Source organism: Zalophus californianus, chromosome 3 (assembly GCF_009762305.2).
Source record: "Zalophus californianus isolate mZalCal1 chromosome 3, mZalCal1.pri.v2, whole genome shotgun sequence".
In the NCBI taxonomy this organism is placed as follows: domain Eukaryota; kingdom Metazoa; phylum Chordata; class Mammalia; order Carnivora; family Otariidae; genus Zalophus; species Zalophus californianus.
Genome location: NC_045597.1, coordinates 3,759,587 through 3,782,500, shown reverse-complemented (window position 1 = coordinate 3,782,500; position 22,914 = coordinate 3,759,587). Strand labels below are relative to the sequence as shown.

The 22,914-nt window shown below is 44.4% G+C and overlaps 1 protein-coding gene across 1 annotated transcript in view; it reads left to right on the top strand.

Moving 5' to 3' along the window:
* Window positions 1-22,914, top strand: part of MYO16 (myosin XVI) — a 475,554-nt gene that overhangs the window by 384,700 nt on the left and 67,940 nt on the right. Inside the window, exons 29-31 of the mRNA XM_027590435.2 lie at window positions 6,747-6,843; window positions 11,430-11,676; window positions 13,572-13,843. Of these exons, the coding sequence (XP_027446236.2) occupies window positions 6,747-6,843; window positions 11,430-11,676; window positions 13,572-13,843 (616 nt within the window). The remainder of the gene's footprint in view (window positions 1-6,746; window positions 6,844-11,429; window positions 11,677-13,571; window positions 13,844-22,914) is intronic.

Genomic DNA, 22,914 nt, shown 5'->3' with positions numbered 1-22,914 from the left:
GGGCCTATGGAAGTGTTGGGGTTTGGAGGTGTTTCTGTTTGGAAGAGATTACCTGGTAAACACAGAAAGTGCTTTGCATGGTAAAAGAAGAAAGAACCGTGCTTTAAAGGAACACAGTGACATTCTCAGATCAGCAGGAAGGAAAACAAGGCTGATGGGAGAGTGATGCAGACATCAAAACACATAAAAGAAAAAGTGTGTTGTTCAGAATCTTGTCAAGAAAGCAGTTTAAAACTGGGAACAGACCTACTTTGGTCGGGCATGTTAAGAGATAGCAGGCGTATTTTTGGAGTGCCAAAATGCATCAAAAGCGGTCATCAGTGAATGATGACCGCTTTTGATGCAACTATAACATGAGATATCTTGTCTTTAAATGAGAAGTATTTATTAGAATAATGCTTATGTTTTTGAAGTAAGGGATATTAACATTTTCAAGGATTAATTCTTTGTCAATAATAATGAAAATAAAACATTTTTGCAGCAAAAAATAAACATTCACCATAAAGTATTATTAAATGTATGGTAATTATTAATAAAGATATTTCAATAATTTTAACAGAGAGAGGGACAGTATCTAACATAACACTGACAGCAACAGTAACATTATTCAATACAAATTCCATGTGTAAGAATGCTGTAGGCCCTTGATAGTGTCTACAGAAGTCTCACATCAGTTTTCTGCTCTCCCAGAGTGTGTGGGAAGTTGAAGTAACAGTAAATAACACCTATTTTAGAAGAGTAAAAAGTGTGAACTCTTCAGAGATTAACAAAAATCATATTGTGGAGGGCTTTGAATGCTAAACCCAAAGGTATACGTTTAAGCTTCTAGGCAATATGGAATCATTGAAGGTTTCTGGAAGATTAATAAATTAGAGGCAGTGTGCAAGGTGAGTCAAAAGCAGGTAAAGAATTGGAGGGCAAGATAAATTATAGATTTTGGTTTGTGATAATCTTACATGGGAGATTTGGTGACACCAGAAATATGCAAGGTTAACATTTTTGTTTCGTGCTCTTTTCATTAGATGCATTTTACAAAATGAATGAGTTCAAATGGTTTAAACAGATTCAGTTTTTAAAATGTATTTAAAGTGAACTATTTTTTAATATCCGAGTTCATGTTGTAGCTCGTGTGCAGTAAAATCACTCTTGAAATTCTGCTTGCTTCATTTTAGTGTTCCATTTACTTTTATCTCCTCCACCTTAACAGATGTAGCTTAAGATCTTTATATTTGTCCCACATCATCCTAGCCCACATGTATCTCGTAGTCAAATTGAATATTCAGACAGATATACAAATAATGACAAAAGACAGGAACTCAGTGGTATTATAGAGGTATATACAAGGTGCATTAGTGACGTGGGTATGCTATTAAAATGAATTCATTATTTGAAGGGTTCACCAAGCCATCTGTGTTTTAAAGGATGGACAGGAGTCTATCCAGTAGATGATTTAGAGCAAGGATATAGTATATGTTCAGCCAGAGAAGAAAAGCAAGCTGCCATTTTGGAATAGCAAGCAATATGATATAGTTTGAGAATAGACACATCTGAATGCATTGAATAAAGCCATACTATAAAAAGTCTAATAAACATTTCAAAAAAGTTTGAACATTATCCTGAAAATCATGACCTGCCATTAAATCATGTTAGGCAGGAAAGTCACATGAGCTTGATGTTTAGAAAGATCACTCTGAAGATAGTTTTGCCCATGGTCTCCCAGTCAGTGAATGGGGGACATTCCTAAAAGGGCGAGGCCAGTAATAGGCTCCTCCTGCGGAAATCCCCGGGTTGCCATGGAAACCCATGGAAACCGGGAGTGTCTGTCCCTCTGCCCTTCCACAGGAGGGCCACCTCTGCCAGCAAGCTTGCCCCCCTCCCCTTTGTCTGCACCTCTGTGATTGGAGGCAGCCTTCAGTGATGATGAGGAGGAAAAGGAAAAAGGGAGAAGAGCATCTTCACAGGTCCCTTTGATCTCTGGCTAGTGCAGCCTCCAGACCACCTAAGAGCCATTGACGTGCCATCCAGCAGCTGTCTCTGCTCCCCCAGCCCCCACCTCTAAAAAATCCCCGAGAACTGTAGCAGGAATTGAAGCTTTCGAAGTCATCAATGACAATTTTGTTTAATCTTTTAAAATCTGTCACTTCAAAAAAGAAAAAAAAAAAACCTAATGGTTTTCTAATAAAAATAGCGATGACTATAATTCACAGATGGTTTACTTTTACAGGAGTCAGAATGACATTAACATTTTAATCTCAGATCAGAACACTCTGCATCCAGAGAGTGCACAGGGAGAGGGCTCAGTAGGAGAATGTTTTAACCTCTCCTCCTCTCTGGTTGTGAGAAACATTGTTGGATAAGAGAATGCAACCAAAATAAAAAATGTAGGTGATTGGAACATTTGGTTGCATTCAAATGAATCCTAACTTATTGGATTTGGTATAGCACACTAAGGCACGGGTGACAGAGTAACTTGACGTGAATTCATTCCACAGAAAAAATTAAAATGGCCAACAATTTTCTCCTGGTCAATGACATTAATAGACAATAAAAATATAGAATCCTTGTGATCTTGTCTGGGTTTTCCTGGTTAAAAAGATGCCTAGATATGTGTCCCAGTAATCCTTAGCCTGAATGATAGCAGAGGACTTAAGACCAAAATGTGTTATTCAAAATAGTTTCTGACAAAGAAACCCAAAATACTACTAAATGACACATCTCATTCTTTAAGGAAAGAAGAAGCATTTACTATAAACATGACGTCTCTAAAAGACCAGCAAAGTCAAACAAATGTTAACACTTCTGATGAGTATCTCCAGATACTGCCAATCCACAAATAAATTACGCGGTAAAATATATGTATATATAAAGAGTGAATGAATGAATGAATGAATGAATGAATGAGTCGCCCGTTGGCTAAGTGTAAGGTATACCCAAGTAGCTGAATGAAGAATTATTTAATCCACCTGAATGTGATGGCAGCACAATACCCAGCCATGCCCACAAAGTCTTCAGCTGTCCCTTAGCAGGACATTCGTCATGTAGATTCAGGCTTCTGTCCCCTCCTCCCACTGAATCGAAAGCCCGGAAGCCTCCCTCATTTACAAAGCCTTTGGTTTTACCTCTGGAGAATTTCCATGGGCATAACTGTACCAGAGCCTCAGCAGGAGCTTTGGGAGCTGGTCTATCCCTCTGGCTCCCAGAGGAGCGTCTGCCCGTCTAGCAGCGCACCTTCCCCTCACACGCCCTGTGCCTCCTGTTCCCACCCAGCTCCTCCCTTGCCATTGTCCCAGTCCACGGATCACAGGAAGGACTCCTTTTATCCTGCCTGCAAGACATGCAGATCTGCTGTGTGAGGCGCTCAGACCACTTTAACGACCCACCTTTGGGTCCTGTGAAATCTCTAATCCATTGTGAGAAAAACCTACTGCATCCATATTTACGCCCCTTCTAAGTTAGCCTCCATATGTGAACCGAAAACTGGACGTTCCTGAAAATACTCTGTTAGGAGGTTTCACTTTTTCTTACTTCCTTTGTCTCGGTGGGGGAGCAGGGCTAGCTGACTCATTGCTCCCCAGCCTTCTGTCTTACGTCTATACCATTTGTAGACCATTTTCACCCCACTTTTCTTTTATCGCCCCCATCATTTGTTCTGTCACCTGCTGGCTGCCATAACTTATCTCCAGTTTCCTGAATGACTTAGGGTCTGGCTTATGCTTTCATTGACCATCATAACTTATTTTCATCCTTGAAGACATTATCATCCATTGCGATGACTCATCTTCTTATACCAGGACTTCACAATTCCTTATGTTCTGTTTCTAATCTGAATCCACCCTCCCCACATCCCTACCACTTGTGAAGTTCAAGAATATAATATATCTTCATATTCTTCAGGAGATGTAAATGTATGTGCATAATGGCAAATATGCAATGCAATATAATAGAAATGAGGAATCATCCATTGGGTGTTCTGGGAACACAAGTGAAAGTCATCAAAGGCCTACTAGAAGTGGATAAATCGGTCTCAAAAATCTAGTAATGGAAGTGGGGCTTGATTTCAGTCATGAAAGATAAATAAGAGTTGGCCAACACACAAGCAACAGTGGTAAGTCCTTCCAAATCCAAATTGTTGATGACATTATATTGTCCCACTTCACCAAGTACCTCCAAGAGCCAAGCCCAACAATCCATTCTTCAGATGGCTTTAAGAAGGAGCTTTATAAATTTCACATACAATTTCAAAAGTCATTTTTATGAAATTTAGCTGGGATCCTCTTTAAATCTTCCGGTGGATCCACGTTGTTCATAGAAGAATGTCCAGGTTTTCCTGGAATACTCTACACGGTGTGGCCTCTTCCCTCATCACTGCAGCCGCGCCCCAACGTAGTTTTCTGCCCCTTGCTGTTCACAGGCTGCTTTTTCTGTGCCACATTTGTCTTCTCCCTCTATCCCTCGACCCCCTGGAGAATTCATGGCTGAGCTAACTTGCTTCTCAGTGAATCCTGTCTGACCCCAACTTGATCACCTCTTTCCTCTTTGGTGTCCCTTAGACATCACTCTGTCATCTTTGCTCACTGCTGATCTCCCCCAGAAGCTTCTCTTTGAGGACAGTGTCCTCCTTTGTACCCTCGGCATCCAGCGCAACTCTCGAGACAAACCTACTTTGGTGTTTTGAATGGCTGTTAGGAATGTCACTCTAGGAGATCTTTTTCATCCTGTCCAAGTCCCTTCTTGTCCAGCCAGAGTCCCCATTTAATTAAGAGAGTGGAACTGGAACCCAGTTGTCTTAGCTCCATTCCATAGGTCTTTTCCCTACGTCGAGCGCCCCCCGTAGATGAGTTCCCCTAGCGATCATCACCGACTCTACCCATTGGGCCGTTTTGCTGGCTGTCCTGTCATTCTTCTAGCCTTGTATCTTGGGACAGAGGTTTGCATGCATTTTGCCTTTGGGATTCAGTTTCCCACAATGAGTTGCATACCACAGTCAGTGATGAACAGAAAGATGCCATGCTCCCTCCTTCCCAGGGCCTGTCTCACAGATTTGTTCCGCAGCGCTCACAGACAGTACCAACTGTTCTTCCTGTTGGCTGCCAAAATAAGTCAGCAGTTGGGAAGGGGGGGGGGGGGAAGACTATGAATTATGGAAAATAACTAGGGAGAGAGAATGGCAATACAATGGGAAAAAGTAACAACTCTTTGTAGCCCCCCACCCAGGTGACTGTCTCAAATTTCAGCAGACTACCAGAAAACTAAACAAAGAACAGCATCCAGTCAAGCAGGAGCCTCTGAGACAGGACAGTCGTTGAAAACTTTCCCGGCTGATCTGACTCACCAGCCTGACCGCCATCATGCAGGACTCAGGCCCCAGTCTCTTGCACAACCCTGTGTTTCATTAAGACAGCAGATCACACGGCAAAAGGGGCAGCTAGATGGAAGGATGGGGAGTGACAGCATATGTTGGGAATAAACTCAGTTTCCATATGAAAAGGTTCGTAAACCACCTCTAGCCAAGCATTCCGGAGACAAGTCTGACCTATAAACCCTTCCAGTGCCTAATGGGGTGTGCATACAGGCAAGCTTCGGGTGTCATTATGATGTATGCTGGAGCAGAGGGGTGCTAGCATTTTAACGTCCCCAGCTCATGCTTGGGAGCACACGTGTTAGTCTTGTCATCTTGGTGGCGTTTGTCTCAAGTGCTAAGAATATGATCATGAACCTATCACGAGGTGTGCCTGAGCAGTATTTTTTCTCAGTCTCGCAGAATATCACCTCAGAGCTCCCCCAGCACCTCATGTTAGTATTTACCAGGCTCTCCTGCAACTCTTTCTGCCTGCTTCCCGTCAGAGCCTCCGAGAATTTACATCGCGAAGGGCATTCCTCGCACCTACCCCAGTTCTATGAATTCTTAGAAAATATGCACAACACACAGGAAAAACTACTTTAAAAATGCATGGCTGTGGTTTATTGTCTGTGGCTTTAAGACTTTCCTTTGGCAGTTGTCTTCCTCAGGAGCAGTGCGTCTGCACCAGCTCGCATACCACTGTAGCTTTTGTAGAAGCTGCTTTGGTAACACGCTTTTTAAAAAATGCTGCAGAGAAATGGTCATTGCATTTCTGTTTACACCATCATCTAGACGACTGTTGCTCATAGATGACTTTGTTAAGACTTTTTACTCTGGGGCCGCAGCGCTATATAACTGTGGTTGTATAAACATTCAGTTTATAATAACATACAGTGTAGTGGGAAGAAAATAATGGAAATGAAACAATTTTGTGTGTCAGCTTGATGGGGTTTGTTGGTGTTTTTGTTTTATTGTTTTCCTTCTCATAGACTCAACCTCCCTGCTTTGAGTTGAGGAAAGAAAACAATCACAAAGGGGGGGGAGGGGTCTAGCTCTGCAGTGTGAGCGCTCCTCGATGGGGAGGGTCTACTTTCTGGTGGAGTCGAGGCCTGCGTTTCTCCTTGGCCCCGCACGGTATAGCCACTACAGCTCTCGTGTGTGGGCATTTCCAAACATTAATGACAATGTGTGCACACAGCAAACACACTTGTTAGAAGGAAAACCTTTGGGATCGTGAGTAAACGTAAGAGTATTTTAAAAAATTAAGGAAAATGTACTGGAATTAATTTTGTTAGCTTTGTTTCTTCTAATCCTCTTCTGGAAAAATCTCTTGCCCGACTGTTTTCCCATCATCATTTTTGGCATCTTCGCGCTGTTTAGTGTCTCCCTGCTGTTTGTGTTTTAGATGGGAGTCCGAAAAGTGTTTCTAAAATACTGGCACGCCGACCAGCTCAATGATTTGTGCCTGCAGCGGCAGAGAAAAATTATAACCTGCCAAAAAGGTAACAATTACACACTCACCTTTCCGAACCCCTTTGAGTTGTGAAATACAAAATCATTTAGTGCACCCCTGAGTCGAAACGTCAGTGGGACCTACACTCCAGTGGACAAGGGCACGACGTGTGGACAGTGTCCGGGAGCTGAGCCAGCCCCGTGGTTCCGTTTGCTCCTTACCTGACTCTAAATCAGCATATGCTCGTTCTGCTCCTACTGGATCTGGTAGTCATTCCACCTGAAATTTTACATCAAATTTTCACCTCACGCACAGTTTGGAAGAGGGAATATTCGTATCTTAGAATTTACGCAGCCACCACCTCGCAAATATTCACGCTCGCTGATCTGTTCAGAAAGCACAGGGCAGGACGATGTACCTTTGAATCCTAGGTGGGAACCCCCGCCCACCACCACCACCACCACCACCGCCACGTGGCACCGAGGTGCAGCGAGGAGCCAGAAATAGGCCATTTCGGTCAGCATCAGTGGGACGCTGGGATTTTATGTAATCCTACATGTGCCTTGGGAAAATCCTTGACTCTCACCTTTCCTTTATGAAGTGACAATGATATTGGAGTATTATCTCTGATAGCAGACAGCTATTTTAGCATTGGGAGAGATTTCGTGTAGAACTTTTTCCCTATAAAAACCCAAGTGACCACTGAAAATGGGTACATTTAAAAAAATTGTAACTATGCCTCCCATAAAATATATATATATATATATACACTTAATAACATTAATTTTTAATTTGCTTAGTGATTTGATTATATCATATATCATAAATACGATATTTAAAGGAAGGTAAAAGAAGGAGATATTACAAAGGCTAGTTTTGGGGGAGCCTGTTGTAATGAGCTTAGCTCTCCGATATCTCCGGAAATGTTAAATACAAGCGCAGCTCGTGGAATGCAGAAATCAGTTTTATTCTGTTCAAGCCTCTGTCTGTGGAGCCCCTGCGTAAAATATCCAAGGGGGTCCCATTGTTTTCTGATGATAAAAAGCCCTGCTACATGCTGGTCCCTCAAACTGTCTCCATCGGAATTTTATAGGTCCAGTCCAAGAAATGCTCAGAATTCAGAATTACCTTCCAAGTTAAACCATCCCTCTTGGCCACCGCAGACCCCGCGGGTGGGGCCTGGGCATGGCTCTCACCCTGTCCACACAGGTGTGTGCACACCCCTAGGACTGGCGACAGAGAGGGAAGAAGAAGGGCCGGGGCAGCCCTTCTGTCTGACTGGCACCTGTGTAGTCTGGCATTGGGCTTCTCTGACAGGGCTGCAGGTGTTCAAAGGCTCTTGGCTACGCGGGAGCACGTCAGCAGGGTCCTTGGCGCTGGCGCACCTGAGAGGTGGCCTGACCTCTCCTTGGGACAGTGCCTGTAATAGCCTCTGGGACCCCCACAGGCAAGCTGGCCTTGGTGCTCTCAAATAAGCCCCTTTCAGTGATTCCAAGCAGGTGTCTAGTGCCCGAGAAACACAGTGTGGGACCCTGGCATGTTCCACCACGTCCTCCAGACTCCACAGTCACATGGCTGGTTCTCCGCGTGGGCTCCTGAAGCCACTTTCACCAGCCTGGAGGTCAGCAGTGGCGTGGGGAGGCTCGGGTGATGGAGGCAGTCCACCCCAACTCTAGGCACCTTTTGCTCCTCTCTGGGTTATGACAGTCTGGTCTCCTTAACTTCATCCTTCATCCACGTAGCGAGAGGCTGGGGTCCCAGGTCAGTTTGCACCACTGCCTTTTCAATTCTTATCCGTGGGCTCAGCCCCACCAACTGCTGTGCCCTGTGAGCACCTGCAGCATCAGCATCACCTGGGAGCCAGTTAGAAATGCAGAGTCTCGGGCCCCCACCACCTCCAGATTCAGTATCTGCACTTGCAGCCTCCGCTGGACCTGGGATGGGGGACCCTATTGCCAAGACCAGTGCCCTCACCCTTGAGCTATGGGAGCCAATGGAGAATCCCATTTACCATCATGGTATCCACACATAGAATGGGATCTCAAATTCCCTTGGAAATTTTCCTTCAATACAATGAAAAGAACGTGTACCCCTTCTTCATTCAGGGATGCTCACTAGAAACGTCTCCTGTGTTTAATGACAAAGATTAAGCTGACCCTACTGACCTGAAAGGGAAGAAACAAGCAGAGCTCTAGGTATTCGTTCATGTTTAAAGATAAAAATTGAGACAGGTCTCAAAAAAATGGCATCACAATAAAAACCATAATTTCAGATTGCATAAATGAAATAACGGATATAAAAGTTCTTTAAAATTACAGGCTCTTAAATGCAAAGCATTAATTATTGATTTTTATTTTTACATCTCTTGAACAGTCCCTTCAGTACTTTTTGCCTGTGTGAAATTTACTCAACATGTATATAATCTGGAGTTATTTCCCCATTTTTCAAGGGTTCTCATTTTTCTTTCGTACATGTTGTGGGTGGGGGGGGGGGAGAAAGCTGTAACTTTAAGCATTTTAACAGTCAGTGACTCCTAAGGGAATTTTCTGCCTGACCCTACATGTTCATTTTGTCCTGGATGAAAACTGTCTAAAATCTCAATGCTGGAAATGTCAGGAAAGCCAACTTTTAACTTGTCTGAAAGAGAACAAGTATCGGTTATTGATTATGGCAAATTTATTTTTACTAGTTGCCTCTTATTAAGGAAAGCCAGTTTTAGCAGCCGGTATATCATTTTTAAGGGAGGTTTAAAGGCTGCCAGGATGAAGTGTGAGAAGACGGAGTCCCCAGATGCGGGACAGCAGGCCCTGGTGAATGGACATGCGGTGAATAGCTCTGCTCTGATGGGGTCACAAGAAGTCTCCCATGGCCACATTAATCTTCCCTTTATTCCAAAAGATTAAACATCTTGACTGTACCCTCACCTTCACCCTTCCAAAAGTCAATGTCTCAATTTTTTTTTTTTTTTTAATGTAATAGGAACAAGCGAGCAGACAGGCCAATTTGAGCTTTCTGTTTCTGTCTCAGTTGCCCACCTCCTGGTTAACACTTCTGCCTTTTATGCTGTACTTTATATTCCTGGAAGTCTGATTGTACCTTTCACTCTTCAGTTTTTTTTCCCCTTTAGATTAGTTCAGCATGACTGTTTTATAGTGAACTTAATACAACTGCATTCCAAAGTAACTAAACATTTAGTATTGCCATTTGGGAAAAAAAAAAAAAAAGCCTTAAGCATTTTAGATGTCTGCATATTATTTGCCTCTGGAGCCATAATTGTGGAAAGTTGTGTTCAGCTTTCCACCTTCTAATCAAGTAAAGGCATCAAAATGAATATCCTAGATAAGCCGCACATTTTTTCTTCTATAGCCCAGGGAGTATTTTAAAGCACTTAATGCTTTACAGACCTTCCCCCCCACGCACACACTATAAACAAAAACAAAGTGTCTTTGCTACACACATGGGTTTTTCCCTGAAATTATAGATCTTCTTAGAATTCCAGCAATTCCTTCTAACCTTAGAAGCTTGGAATTGGAAGGGGCAGCGTCCTAGGGTCAAAAGGCCCACCTGGGAATTTACACCTGTTCACAGTATCCACAAGGGGCTATTGACCCTCTCGGACATGCTGACTCCCTCTCTCAGGAGCCGGCCTGATCCGTTTACACCCCGTGCTCATTGTTAGAAAGTTCTTCTTCACGTTGATCGCAAATATGCTTCCCTGCGACTTCTCCATTGGTGACCTGCTCTCTGGAGAGCTAAGGTAGCATCTGGGTGGCCTGGGGTAAGGGAATCAGTTTGGCTGCATAGGCATGGAAATTTGAAACCTGGCTCTACCATTCATTGGTTGTGTTTACCTGAAGGAATTTTCTTAGCTTTACTAAGCTTCTCTTTCTCCAGGTGCAAAATGGAGATAATGGTTTATGAATTATCATTGAGTGTTGGCATGAAGGGATAGAGTGCCTGACACATGGAAATGCCTTTAAATGGTGGGCATTATTATTTCTGTTTTCAAGTCTTACCATTTGTTACTGACATATTAGCGATTTCAAAGCATGTTCACTCATGTAGTTCTCCCAATTCTTACACATTTTTCTAGCTAGCGCCACTTCTCTGGAGAGCAGGAAGGATGTCCTAAATTCACACACAATCTCTTTCCAGAGTCTTAAATGCACTGTTCGTTTTTTTAGGAGTTAAATCATAGTCTTATTAACAAGATGTGCATGTTTTTGAAGACAACTTCCACAAGCCTCAGCCATTTCTGTTCTACTTGGATGTAATGAGAGAGGAGCAGTGCATCCTAAAATGGTCCAGTTGGAGCTACACTGCAGAATTCTCTGGGATTGAGACCTGGTTCCTCCCTACTGATTTTCATCCAGTCCGTCTCGTCCAGCTGTGTTACAAAAAGAAGTGTGGATGTCTCATTTCTTAGGTTACAGATTTTGCCTCTTCGGTGTTACCATTGCTGAATTTAGATACCTTTTCGGATACAAGATTAGAAGGTTTTGTAAATTCTTATTCTGAGTTAAATGCGTCTTATGTTATGGCTGCTGAGACATCAGTGTGTTGTGACCTGTTTGTGTGTCTGGGGTTTCGCTTCCGCTCCTCTCACTGACCCATGATTGTGTTCTTTTATGAAAGTTGTAAGAGGATTTCTAGCACGCCAGCACTTGATTCAGAAAAGGAGCATCAGACAGCAAGAGGTCACATCCATCAACAGCTTCCTGCAGATTACAGAGGACATGGGGCTGAAGACCTACGATGCCCTGGTCATTCAGAACGCTTCTGACATTGCCCGTGAAAATGACCGGCTGCGGAACGAAATGAATGCTACTTACCATAAGGAGAAGGTGGAGGCCAGACACAAGCCAGAGGAGGGAACCAAAAGGTAAAGGCAGATAGTATGCAACTTTAATTACCTTTGTCATTGATCCAGTGGAGTCAAGAAAATCCCGATAGCACTTAATGCAGGGTTCACTCAAATCTGACGGTGGCTACGGGAACGAGCATGGATGTGCGCATGGCTTGCTACTTGAAACCTCCGAGCAATCTAAAAGGGTCCCTTCTTGTGCTTTCTTTTCACGCAATACATGCTCTGTGTTAGTTTCTCCATATGAAACGTTATTGCTTCCCCTACGTGCTGCATCGCTTACCGTCTCAAGGCCAGAGTTTTAAGGCAGCTCATGTTTCTGTCTTAGCAAAAACATACACCTGGGTTCTTGACATCTTTATACAAGTATTATGTATATGAGGGTGACTCATAGAAACTTCTGGAAGTCTGACCCAAACAATGGAGAAGCCACTCTGAAAACAGAGAAGGGGTGAAATCGATGTTTTGTACGTATACTATTTCCCTTAGTAATTTCTCACTGTTTCTTCGCCAATAGGGAAAGTTTTGGGGAAACGCATTTCTTTTTAAAGTTCGCTTTGAATGCTGAGCTTGGGATAGAAATGCGGAGGCGACCTGGTGCTTCTCCATCTTATCAGTCTTGCCTCTCTGTGAAGCATGGGGATACCCCTGATCCTCAGCACCCCACCCGGGAGGGCAGGGACCTGGGTCCTCACTCGACGTCAGGCAGGTGTTTGTTTTTCCATAGGAACTTGGCGTTAGCTGGTCGTTTCTCACTGAAAATGACTCCCCTTTGCCTCAACTGCCGGTGTCCAATGATTTTTTATTAAAGATGAAATGGTGATGTGTCTCTCGCTAATTAGCTTCAACTATCTCTCCGTGATTAAATACTGAAGAAATTCCCTTTGTACGAAAAACTGTAATTAAACATTACAGGGAAAACAAATTATTCACTGAGCGCCCTGCTTTCATCTCTGGCTAGTTCATTTTCTACATGGGTGTCTGGCTCTGCCTCGTGGTAGATCCCAGCCCGGCTGGGGCTCCGCCACACAAAGATATAATTACACAAACAAATGCTCGGAGACTCCTTGTGAAATGAACGCATTGGCATCTCACTAGTACATGATTACATTGACATGTGAAGCCAGAAGGGATTTTTTTTTAACCAGATAACTATTAATTTTATCTGACTTCCAGAATAGTATTTATTATTTTCGCTGCTGGAACTAAACAGCCACCCCAATTTCCCAATTTGATTATGTATTCGTTTGCCTGATATAAAATTAAGTGAAGAAGTCTTTTTCTATGTATTTGTTGAATACCAGCAGTTTGCTTGGCATTGCACAACCAGATGGGGTAAGAGAACAAAAATAATAATTCTGCAGATCATTAAATATTGCTCGTGGGGTTTAAATTGCAAGGAGAAAAGAGGAGAGAGAGAGAGAGGTGTAAATCTTTGATAGTTTTAAGTCAAGTACATACTCTTTGGCAATGGGAGATGGTGATGAACTCCCAGCATTTGATGCATGAGTAACTCTGTATTAAGATGGATTTCCCAGAAATTATCATTCAGATTGAAATTCTGGTTTCTTGATTTGCTTAATAATCAGAGTGTGAAAAATTCATTCAGTGAATGCCTGATAGAAAATGTGGCACTCCTTAAGCAGTGCTGCGTTTGTGTGAGATTCTTAAAAAGTCACCATGATGAATCTCCATCGTGCTCATTTATCAGAGAGCAGGGGCCGGAAGGACGGGCAGCGCTCTCTGGATGCGCCCGTTTCCAGAGCGCTACACACGCATCCTCCAGCCGCGGCGGGGAAGGCTCTTTACCAAAAAGCCGTGATTATGTCTGCTTGAGCGGGTTCATTGTGACCGTCTGAATAATGCATCTGGGCCCCTCTGGTGGGGTGCTGTTTGTGTTTTGTTCCCCCAAGAGTCGAAGACAAGTGTGGACCCAGGCATTTCCACTACAGCTCCGTCCCGGTCCCCATGGCGGTGGATGGCCTGATCCAGTCTCTGGCTGGCCCATCCACCCGGTCTCCTTCTCTGCACTCGGTGTCCAGCCTGGATGACAGCAGTGGCCTCCCCTCACCACGGAAACAGCCTCCGCCCAAGCCAAAGAGGGACCCCACCACGCGGCTGAGCGCATCCTATGAGGCCGTGAGCGCCTGCCTGTGGGCAGTGGCCAGGGAGTCTGCCAGTGAAGGTCAGCAGAGGGAAGGGGGGGGCGCCTGGTCGGGGCCCCGATGCTCTGCCTCCCCGTGTCTGAATGACCCCAGCAGTATCGTTGCCCTAATCTATTTTTAATAGAAATAGGTCCAGTTGTTGGCTTACCAGCAGCTCTTTCACCATTAAATATAAATCCTATGTATTCAGTTCTCTGAGGGTGTTAGGGAAAAGCACGTTGTATGACATTTCCTTACCGCCCGTCCCCACCGTCCGCATCATCAGTGCAGGCGAGGGCCTCTGACCAGAGCACATCAGAGTGTCCGTCCTTGGCCAGGGAAGTGTTCACTGGTCAAAGCCTAAAAAAATTCATCGGGCATCCCTATTGTCACCGTCTGATTAAAAACCAAGCCTGCTTTATCATGGGGAAAGTGCAATATTCAGGCAGAGGAGACTCACACCACAACAAAATCCATTCAGCAGAACTTTGGGGTCTAGCTGAGGGAAGTTTCTGCATTGGCGGCCTAGAAATATTTAGGCAGAAAAGGGGGAAAACAGAGTCTTCTCTCCATGACATCTCTCATCGACTAGTACATGTGACCATTATCACTGAATTATTCATTTTTCAAAGAGTGAACAATAGAGGCAGGACGCCTTGGCAGAGCAGGTACCGATTCCGGGGTTATGTATCACCTACCCACAGGTAGGCCCCATCGTGGGCCCTAGGGGATATATCATAAATAAAACAAATGGGATCATCTTTCCTTGTGGGGTCTCCATTCTCGTGTGGGAAAACAGATGCTCAACACGGTACACAAGTCAATACATGAAGTATTTTAGCAGATCATGGCTGCAGAGAAACGTACACAGGGTGAGAGGTGGTAGTGCAGGGCAGGGGGTGAAACTCTACATGGAATGGCGTGTAGGTTCCACTAGAAAGTTCTACCCGAACATGGGACAGATCACAATTCCTTCCATAAGCAAATGAGCCAGGAATACAAAAGCACGGCAAAGCCACACGCTCATCTGTGGGAGAAGATGTGTGATACCACGGGGGTTGGTGGAAAGCCCATGGCTCAGGGGCCACGAGCAATGAGAAAGCCCCAGCTACCTGCAAAGATGTTTTTTATTGGTCACCAAAAAAAAGAATGGATTTTTAAGAGAATATTTATTTAAAAAAAAAAAAAAGGCCATTACTATTGTAATGTTTGAGTTACGTCTTGATAATACGGAGATGTAGGAAATGTAGGAGAAATTCCTGAGTTTGGGGAGAGGGGTGCAAGTGTGTTCCTGGCATCATGGCAGCAAAAACAGCCGCAAAAGGTGAAAATGGGGTTAGGGAAATCTCGGGAGGACAGGCTTCGGTGGCCATAGATGTGAGCGTAGACAGGTGTTAGAGCAGGGTCTGCGGAGATGGGGACCTCCTCCGATGCACCACACCGACCACAAGAGGCTATAGAACAGATCATAAACACACTCCCGGGGCAAGGGGATACATCCCATTTCCAGCCCTACTTTGGGACCTCTGCCCAGGATTTATGGTATAGAGCTCAAAAAAGTGTGCTGAAGGAAGCTCCCTTTGGCTTATTGGAAGAAGAAGAATGGCATCCAACAGACTAACCCTGATGAGATGCGGAGCATGTGGAATAGACCCAGGATAGCATCAGAAGCTGGAAAAACAGGAAACAAGATTGAACATTGCAGCCTATGGAAGGTGGTTCCCTGTCCTGATTTGAATGCTGCACACGGGCTCTATAGATTTGAGGAAGTCGGCCCCAGAATAGTCCGTAGCACCTAAAAACTCCTGTATGTGCCCGTTCCAAAACCATCTGCCCTGGACTTGAGATTCTGGAGTCGTCAGGTGGTGCCAACTAGTCACGTCATCGGGAAGGGAGAGAAAGTATTGGGGATGATGTCAAAACACGTCCATTAAGAAAAAGTGACTGGAGAGCCATAGGAGAGAAAATATATATATATATAAGCAGATGACAAGGAATTGCCACTCCTGTGAGGAGTCACCAGGCTCTTCAGTCTCGCTGTTTAAAATACATGATGTGATACCATTAGAGTTCCAAGACTTACAGGAAAAACTTAAGTTCTCGGAACCTAATTTCAGCAGGCATGCAGCCGAGGTGCTTGTCAGGGTCTCCCCCACTGATCGCACCCCATGAACTCAGATTTTGGAGGCCAGCCCTGAAGGTGGTGCTTTGATTGCTGTCTACATAACGTGTCCTTTCTTACAAGATTCCTCACATGGACTCTGCGCCCACCACCACATCTCCTGCCGCTGGAGATGAATTCCTCCATCGAAGCTGCTGATCCGATCAAGCAGGTGTGCCCACTGCTCTTGCAGCACATATAGCATCAGGAGTCAGGGGCCAGTGGGGGTCTGGTCACCAGGATTTCCAATCCATAACTGCAAGGTGGCGACACCCTCCTGAGATAAACCCACTCTGCACAGGGGCTCTGGCCCCGTTTATGCCTTTGTGACAGGAGCTGAGGTGTCCAGGACGGAAGCCACTAGCCATGTCTGGCTATTGACATTGAACTTCAAATTAAGTGAAATTTAGAACTCAGTTCCTCAGTCATTAGTGACACTGCAGGGGTGTGGAATCTCCAAACATCACAGAAAATTCTGTCAGACAGCATTGATTCTACACACTTGTACCCGGAGGACAATGCTGAGTTTTTTGCACCCCATAGTATGTCACAAAACTGTCCTCCTTCTGCAGAAGATAGGAGGAAGCTCGGATTGCTATTTAAAATGCTCTGTCAGCCTTGGTTTCCTAAGAACAAGGACCACAAACAACCCAGTCGGTTTCTAACCTGAGCCATTCCTTATAGCTTCTTAAAAAATCAAGTTCAGATTTTCTTCTTTTATGTGGAAAGCTGCTGATGCATCTCCGAAGGTTATGTAGTGAAGGGAGGTTTGATTAGAGAAGGAGAGCCAAGAATCTTAGAGAAATCAATGATTAGGTCACATTAAGCCTTGTGCCCATCCCTTTCCCATAGATTTTCATCCAGCAAACTCGGCCATAATAAAGACGGGCAGTGGAGAGAGCTCATTTTTTTCACCGCCTTTGTGCTTGAAAAGCATGAGGCAATTTTATGAGCCAGTAAATGTTGACACTTTTGTGCAAACTATTAGCAAGCTAGGGCCAACTCTTTGAGAATAGAGTCGACCCTTGAGCAACACAGGCTGGAACTGTGTGGGTCCACTTATACATGGATTGTTTCTCAATACAGTACAATACTGTAAACATAGTATCTCTTTCCTTTGATTTTCTGAATAAGGTTTTCTTTTCTCTAGCTTACTTTATTGTAAAGATACAGTATATAATACCTACGCAAAACACGTGTTCATGGACTGTTGGTGTTATCAGTAAGGCTTCTGCAACAGCAGGCTATTGGTAGTAGAGTTTGGGGAGCATCAAAAGTTATGGGCAGATTTTCAACTGCAAGAGGGGTGGGCACCCCTAACCTTTGCATTGTTCAAGGGTCACCTGTGCTATTTTCCAAAAGTCTGGGGTTGGTCTTTGCCAACAGTGACTAGGGGCAGGAAGAACAGGGCTTCTCCTTCTCCTTGCTAGGAGGTTCCCCAGCTCCTAGCTTGTGCACCCCTCTGGAGACTTGATTCTCTAAGCCCATGGTGCAGACTTGCTCCCAGACATGGGGTAACTGGATGGGGAGATTGTGAGAGACAGATTTTGTTCTAGCAGCCCTTGCCTCCCCCCTTTACTCTCCTGTCATGTAATCCCCACACCCACCACCCCTTCAGACTCCAGCAGCCCATTCCTTAGAAATAATACCTTGTGGAATCCATAATTTTTAAAAATAAATTGCTGTATAACTCCATTCTCAATAAGACCATTTATATACATAGATACAAGAATAGTTCCTCTCTGTGGCTTAATTTGGAAATAACATTCCGTTTCTTTTCTTTCTTCATGGTCTGGTTTTTATCTTTAGAATAGCCCTTGGCACATAGTAGGCACTCAATAAATACTTATTGAACAAATGCATGTTCTATAAATATATTTCTTTGTACTTCTTCCATTAAAGTAGAATTTGATTCTTATCAGTAAATCAAAATGAGCGCAATTTGGCCAGGTTCAAAACGTACCCTTGAGATTTGCTGGATTTGGCCTGTCAGTGTATTTCTCATAGAAGCCCTTGATTATATTTTTCTATTAGCTGAAATTTGACAGAAATTAGGTATTCCATGAACACCATCCTGAGAATATGTTACTGGATATAGAAGAATAGTACTGTTCTGTAGATGTTTCACAACTCACGACACGTGACTCCATTCAACACATAGTAATTAAGTGTACTCCATGAGGCTGGCTCCTCCCAGAGGGCCACAGAGACCAGTGGGGGAGATAAATGGGCAAACAAATTATAAGATAAGCAGAGTAACAGCAAAGAGAGCAGATGGTGTGGAACACAGGGCAGGGGGGCTGACCCTTGTTGGAACCTGAGGAGGGGTCAAGAAGAACATCTCAGTGACATTACTCATGTGGGTGGGGTGAAGTCCAGTGGGTATAGATAGGGTAACAGCAAATGTTATGGACTCCTCCCACCAGAAAAAAATGCTGTAAGGTCACAATATGTCACAGCTCAGTGGAAGCCCTTTTTTTTTTTCCCATTTGTAGCTGGTTGTACATCAATACTACATTCACTCGTGTATGTAGCTGGTCCACCGGCCAGCTAGCCAGCATTCATTTGAGCATCCTTTATGTCCGACGTCCTGTGCTTATAAGCGTTAAGTTTGCTCTGAAACTAGGCAAAATCACACTGGAAGGATTGGAATACAATGGATATGTACACACACAGATAGAACTGTTTTCTTGATGAACAAGCTTCTTGTTCATTCCTTCTCATAGACTAAATGTGTAGGTACTTGGTTTTCAGTGAGAATAGGGCCAAAAAACTTGTGTCCTACTCAAAATGGTTACCTAAAAGCCATTTGACATACCTTAGCAAAACTTCAAAGGGCAGGTATTCTGTACAAGAACATTTTTATCTCCTAAGAGAACCTCAACATGATGTAAGTCCCCAGATCGTTGCACGGTAGCTCAGATAAGAGTCAAGTCTGAGAATGTGGGGTTTAGCCCTTAAGCTACTGTTACGACACCAGGCCTTGCCTGGAAGGTGTCCTGTGACCGTGAAATGTCTACCTGATGCCATCTTGATGGAGTCGCAGATGTTTTGCCCATAAATCTTTGGACTCAAAACATTGTTAAGAAAATTCTTTTTTTGGACACCTGAGTGGCTCGGTCATTAAGTGTCTGCCTTCAGCTCAGGTCATGATCCCAGAGTCCTGGGATTGAGTCCCGCATCGGGCTCCCTGCTCAGTGGGGAGCCTGCTTCTCCCTCTGCCTGCCGTTCCCCCTGCTTGCGCTCTCTATCTCTCTCTCTCTAACAAATAAATAAAATCTTTTAAAAACTTATTTTTTAAAGAAAATTCTTAATATAAGTTCATTGTTCATAGCCCTCTGATCCATATTTGCCAATGAACTATTAGTATTTGTGTGAACACACACGCACACGGACATGGCGGAGAAACAGCCATAAAATCAAATGAGACTTTAATACTCTTAGCTGTGGTTTTCTAGTTGTATTTTATGAAGCCCGAAGCTTTCCAGTTCTCAACGCCCAAAGATTCGAATTCAGTCTTCATGGTCTCCTCTGTGTGGTCCTCAGTCAAGGTCCTTCTTGAAGCTGTAGATGGTGGTTGGAATCATCTGAAGGCAGGTCCCTTGCACTCTGGTGCCTCGGCCATGTGAGGACTGGGACGACGTGGGCGTCTCTATCTCGAGATGCTTTCTCCACATGGTTTATGCGGTGTGACAGCTTTAGGGGAGCTGGACTTCATACACAGAGAAGCAGTGTGTCAAAGGTACATGATCCAAGAGACAGGAAGCCAGGCAGCCTCGGAAGTCAGGCAGCCTCATGTTCACCGCCTCCCTCCCATCTGTCAGGCGGTCCCAAGGGTGCATCCAGGTTTAAGAAGGAGAAACAGACTCCATCTCTTAATAGGATGAAAGCAACACTATTGTGGCCAATTTTTGGAAAATACAATTCCAATCCACCCACTGGACAAAACAAGTCACACCCATCCCACACATGAAATACAGTCACTCCCCTGCCAAACTCCCCAAAGCCTTCTTTCCCTCACCCCACAAGGCCCAGGCCCAAAGTCCCCATCTGGTTGTCTTGGTCAGACCTGGGCTTCCTGGCTGCTCAGGTGGACAGCTCTTCCAGGATGCCCCATTCTATCTGAAGACAGGCTCTTCTACTCCCTGCAGTAAGCAGACCCTGGAAGGATGGGTGTGGATGCTCTTGACTGGAGACGGGGAGCTTGGGAGGCACTCAGCAGTTCCGAAGGACACCTAGGCACAGGTTGCTCATGACTTGAGTAGGATTGAATCCTGGTGCAAATGATTTTCCATGGCTCTTAGGCCCATGCTCTGCAATCTTGACTCACCTTTGAGTTATAACTCCTAATCCACTCGAGGCACCTAGTTTGGGGTTGATAGTTCTCTCAGCCTGCTTTCTGCTCATAAAATTTTGAGGCACCAGAACTCTCCATTTTGTAATGACTCTGCCCCTTTTGGTGCACACCGATACAATTCCTTTAAAAGCTTTGTGAGTTTCGTGTGAGTCAATTTGTAATCCCCTCCAATGGTGAAAAGCCACAGACACTAACTGTTTGAGACAACCTCTTCTCTACTCTGGGCTCTCTATGGCAGTTCTGTGGAGCGATACTCTTGATGTTCTTAGAAGGCCTGTGGTGGTGCTGCTTGGGAAGGATGCATGAGGCACTGCTTCAGATCTTTCTGAGGTCTTGATAAAGGGTTTCGAAGTCATGACCTTGACTTCATCTTTAGCTAGGTTTTCAGTGAAATGCCCCAGATTTCATCTCTGCCTGGAAGTCACGTCTTCACTTCAGAATTATCTGCTGTCTGGACAGCCATCAGTGAGGAGCCATGTTATTTTCCAAAAAAAGAGAGAGAGAGAAAGTCCTGGCTCCTTTATAGTTACTAGCTCTTTCTTTCACTTATGTCTTTACTCTCACGTTTTACTAGAGACAGCTAGAATAATCCAGAAGGCAGCGTTCACACTCTGCCCGCAGCCTTCCTTCACTAGATCCTCCAGCTCCTTGAGCATGGTTTCTGTTTTCCACGTCATTGTACGGGACACTGTTGATAGCCCTTTTGCGGTGGCCTAATAAGGGCCGCCTTTCCTCCAGCTTCCAGCATCTTCCTCACTTTTCTGGAAGCCTCCCCAAGAGCGTTCTTGAGGATCACCACGCTTCCGCTCACACTGTCTTCAAGGCTCCTCCGATCTTCCAAAGCTGCTGCCGTACTTTTCAAGTTACTTTGTAGCAGCACTCCACTGGTACCGATGTCGGCATAGTCCTCTGTCGCTGTGTAACAAACCTTGGCATAGTCCTCTGTCGCTGTGTGACAAACCTCCCCAAACTGCAGTGGCTTAAAAGAACAGTGATGATGATCCTCTCTCTCCCACAGCTCTAGCAGCTGGCTGGGCTGAGCCACAGCGGTGGTCAGACAGTGGCTGGCACTGGAATCATCGAAGACTCAGTTCTCTATATATTTCTGGTGTCTAGGCCGGGGAAACCCAGACAGCTGAGGCCTGGAGCAGATGGGGTCACCTGGCATCTCCCACCTCTACGGCCTTTCCGCAGGTTCTCCACAGCAGGGCTGCTCCAGGGTAGACAGACTTCATGCAAAAAGATCAGGGCCCCCAAGACACATCCCAGGGGAGCAGGAGTTGGACAGAAGCTGTACTGCCCATGAGCCAGCCTCAGAAGGCAGGTGGCTTCCCCTTTGGCATAGTTTATTCATCAGGGGGCAGTCACAGAGGCCCTGCCGGTTTCAAGGTTCTGGATGAGCGTGTGGGATTGAAAAATATTGTTGAAGCCAGTTTTGGAAAATACAATCTGCCACAAATCCTTTAAATTATTCAAATCTTCAGAGCAATTCCGTAATAACTAATGTTAAAAATTTGTTTGGTTCATTAACTTTCTAGAAGCTCATGAGCTGCTCTGTTTTAGCACACTGAAAGCCTTTGGAATAATGCTTATGAATTACAGAATTGTGCATTTTGGGTATTTTCTGCTCTTAGAAGTTGGCTACTTTGGGGAACCCTGTGTAATACTGGCTTACAAAGATGTCCAGTGGGTTAGAAAATTAGCTTTGTTCTTTTCCTTTCTCTCTTGGATATCTCCTATTTGATTCGTGTTTACAGTGTGCCAGAGTAGGAGCTGAGCACTTTCCATACAGTATGTCTCCCTTTTATTCCTCTGAGTTAATAACTGATATCGCCATTTTGCGTGTGACGATGCTGGAGCTTAGAGAGATGTTCCCAAGACCTCTTTTAAGTTATAGTTTGCACCCTGACCCCCCCAAACACATACACATAGTTCCGTGACCCCCTTATTATGGCTTGGTGTTCCTGGTCCTCATGGAATGTATCACATTCCAACACGCGAGAGAATTTACTCATCTGTTTCATTTACTTGCTTTTATTGTCTGACACCTCCCGCTAGGGCAGAAGAAGGTACGGAACATTCTGTCTGTGTTCATGAATGTGTCTCAGTTAAATGCTGCTTGAATGCACGACTAAGTGAATGACTGCATGAGTGATGGTCGCTCTGGGATCTGAATCCAGATCTGACTCCAAAGTCCTTCCTTTTAGCCATGATACCCCACTGGTGCCCCACGACTGGAGACAGACACCGCTGTAATACATGCATAGTGACAGAAAAACCTGGCTGCCTCAGATAACTCAGGAACTCAGCAAAATTAGCTGCGCTTACATTACAAATTCCTTCAGATTAGTAAAATACCAAATTAATAAAACAGTTCAAGATTTTTGAGAAGTTTTGCTACTTCAGCAAAACTTTACACAATTTTCTGAAATTAACATCTCAGTTTCCAGAGAAATTATAGTTAATAAGAACGCTATTACAATATATAGTAAAAATACATTAGAAAAAGAAGTCTCTTGAAATTTTGGGGGGGCAATTTTTTTAACATTAACCTTTAATAAATGTTTTAGGGTCATATTTAAGTGGTTCTCCCT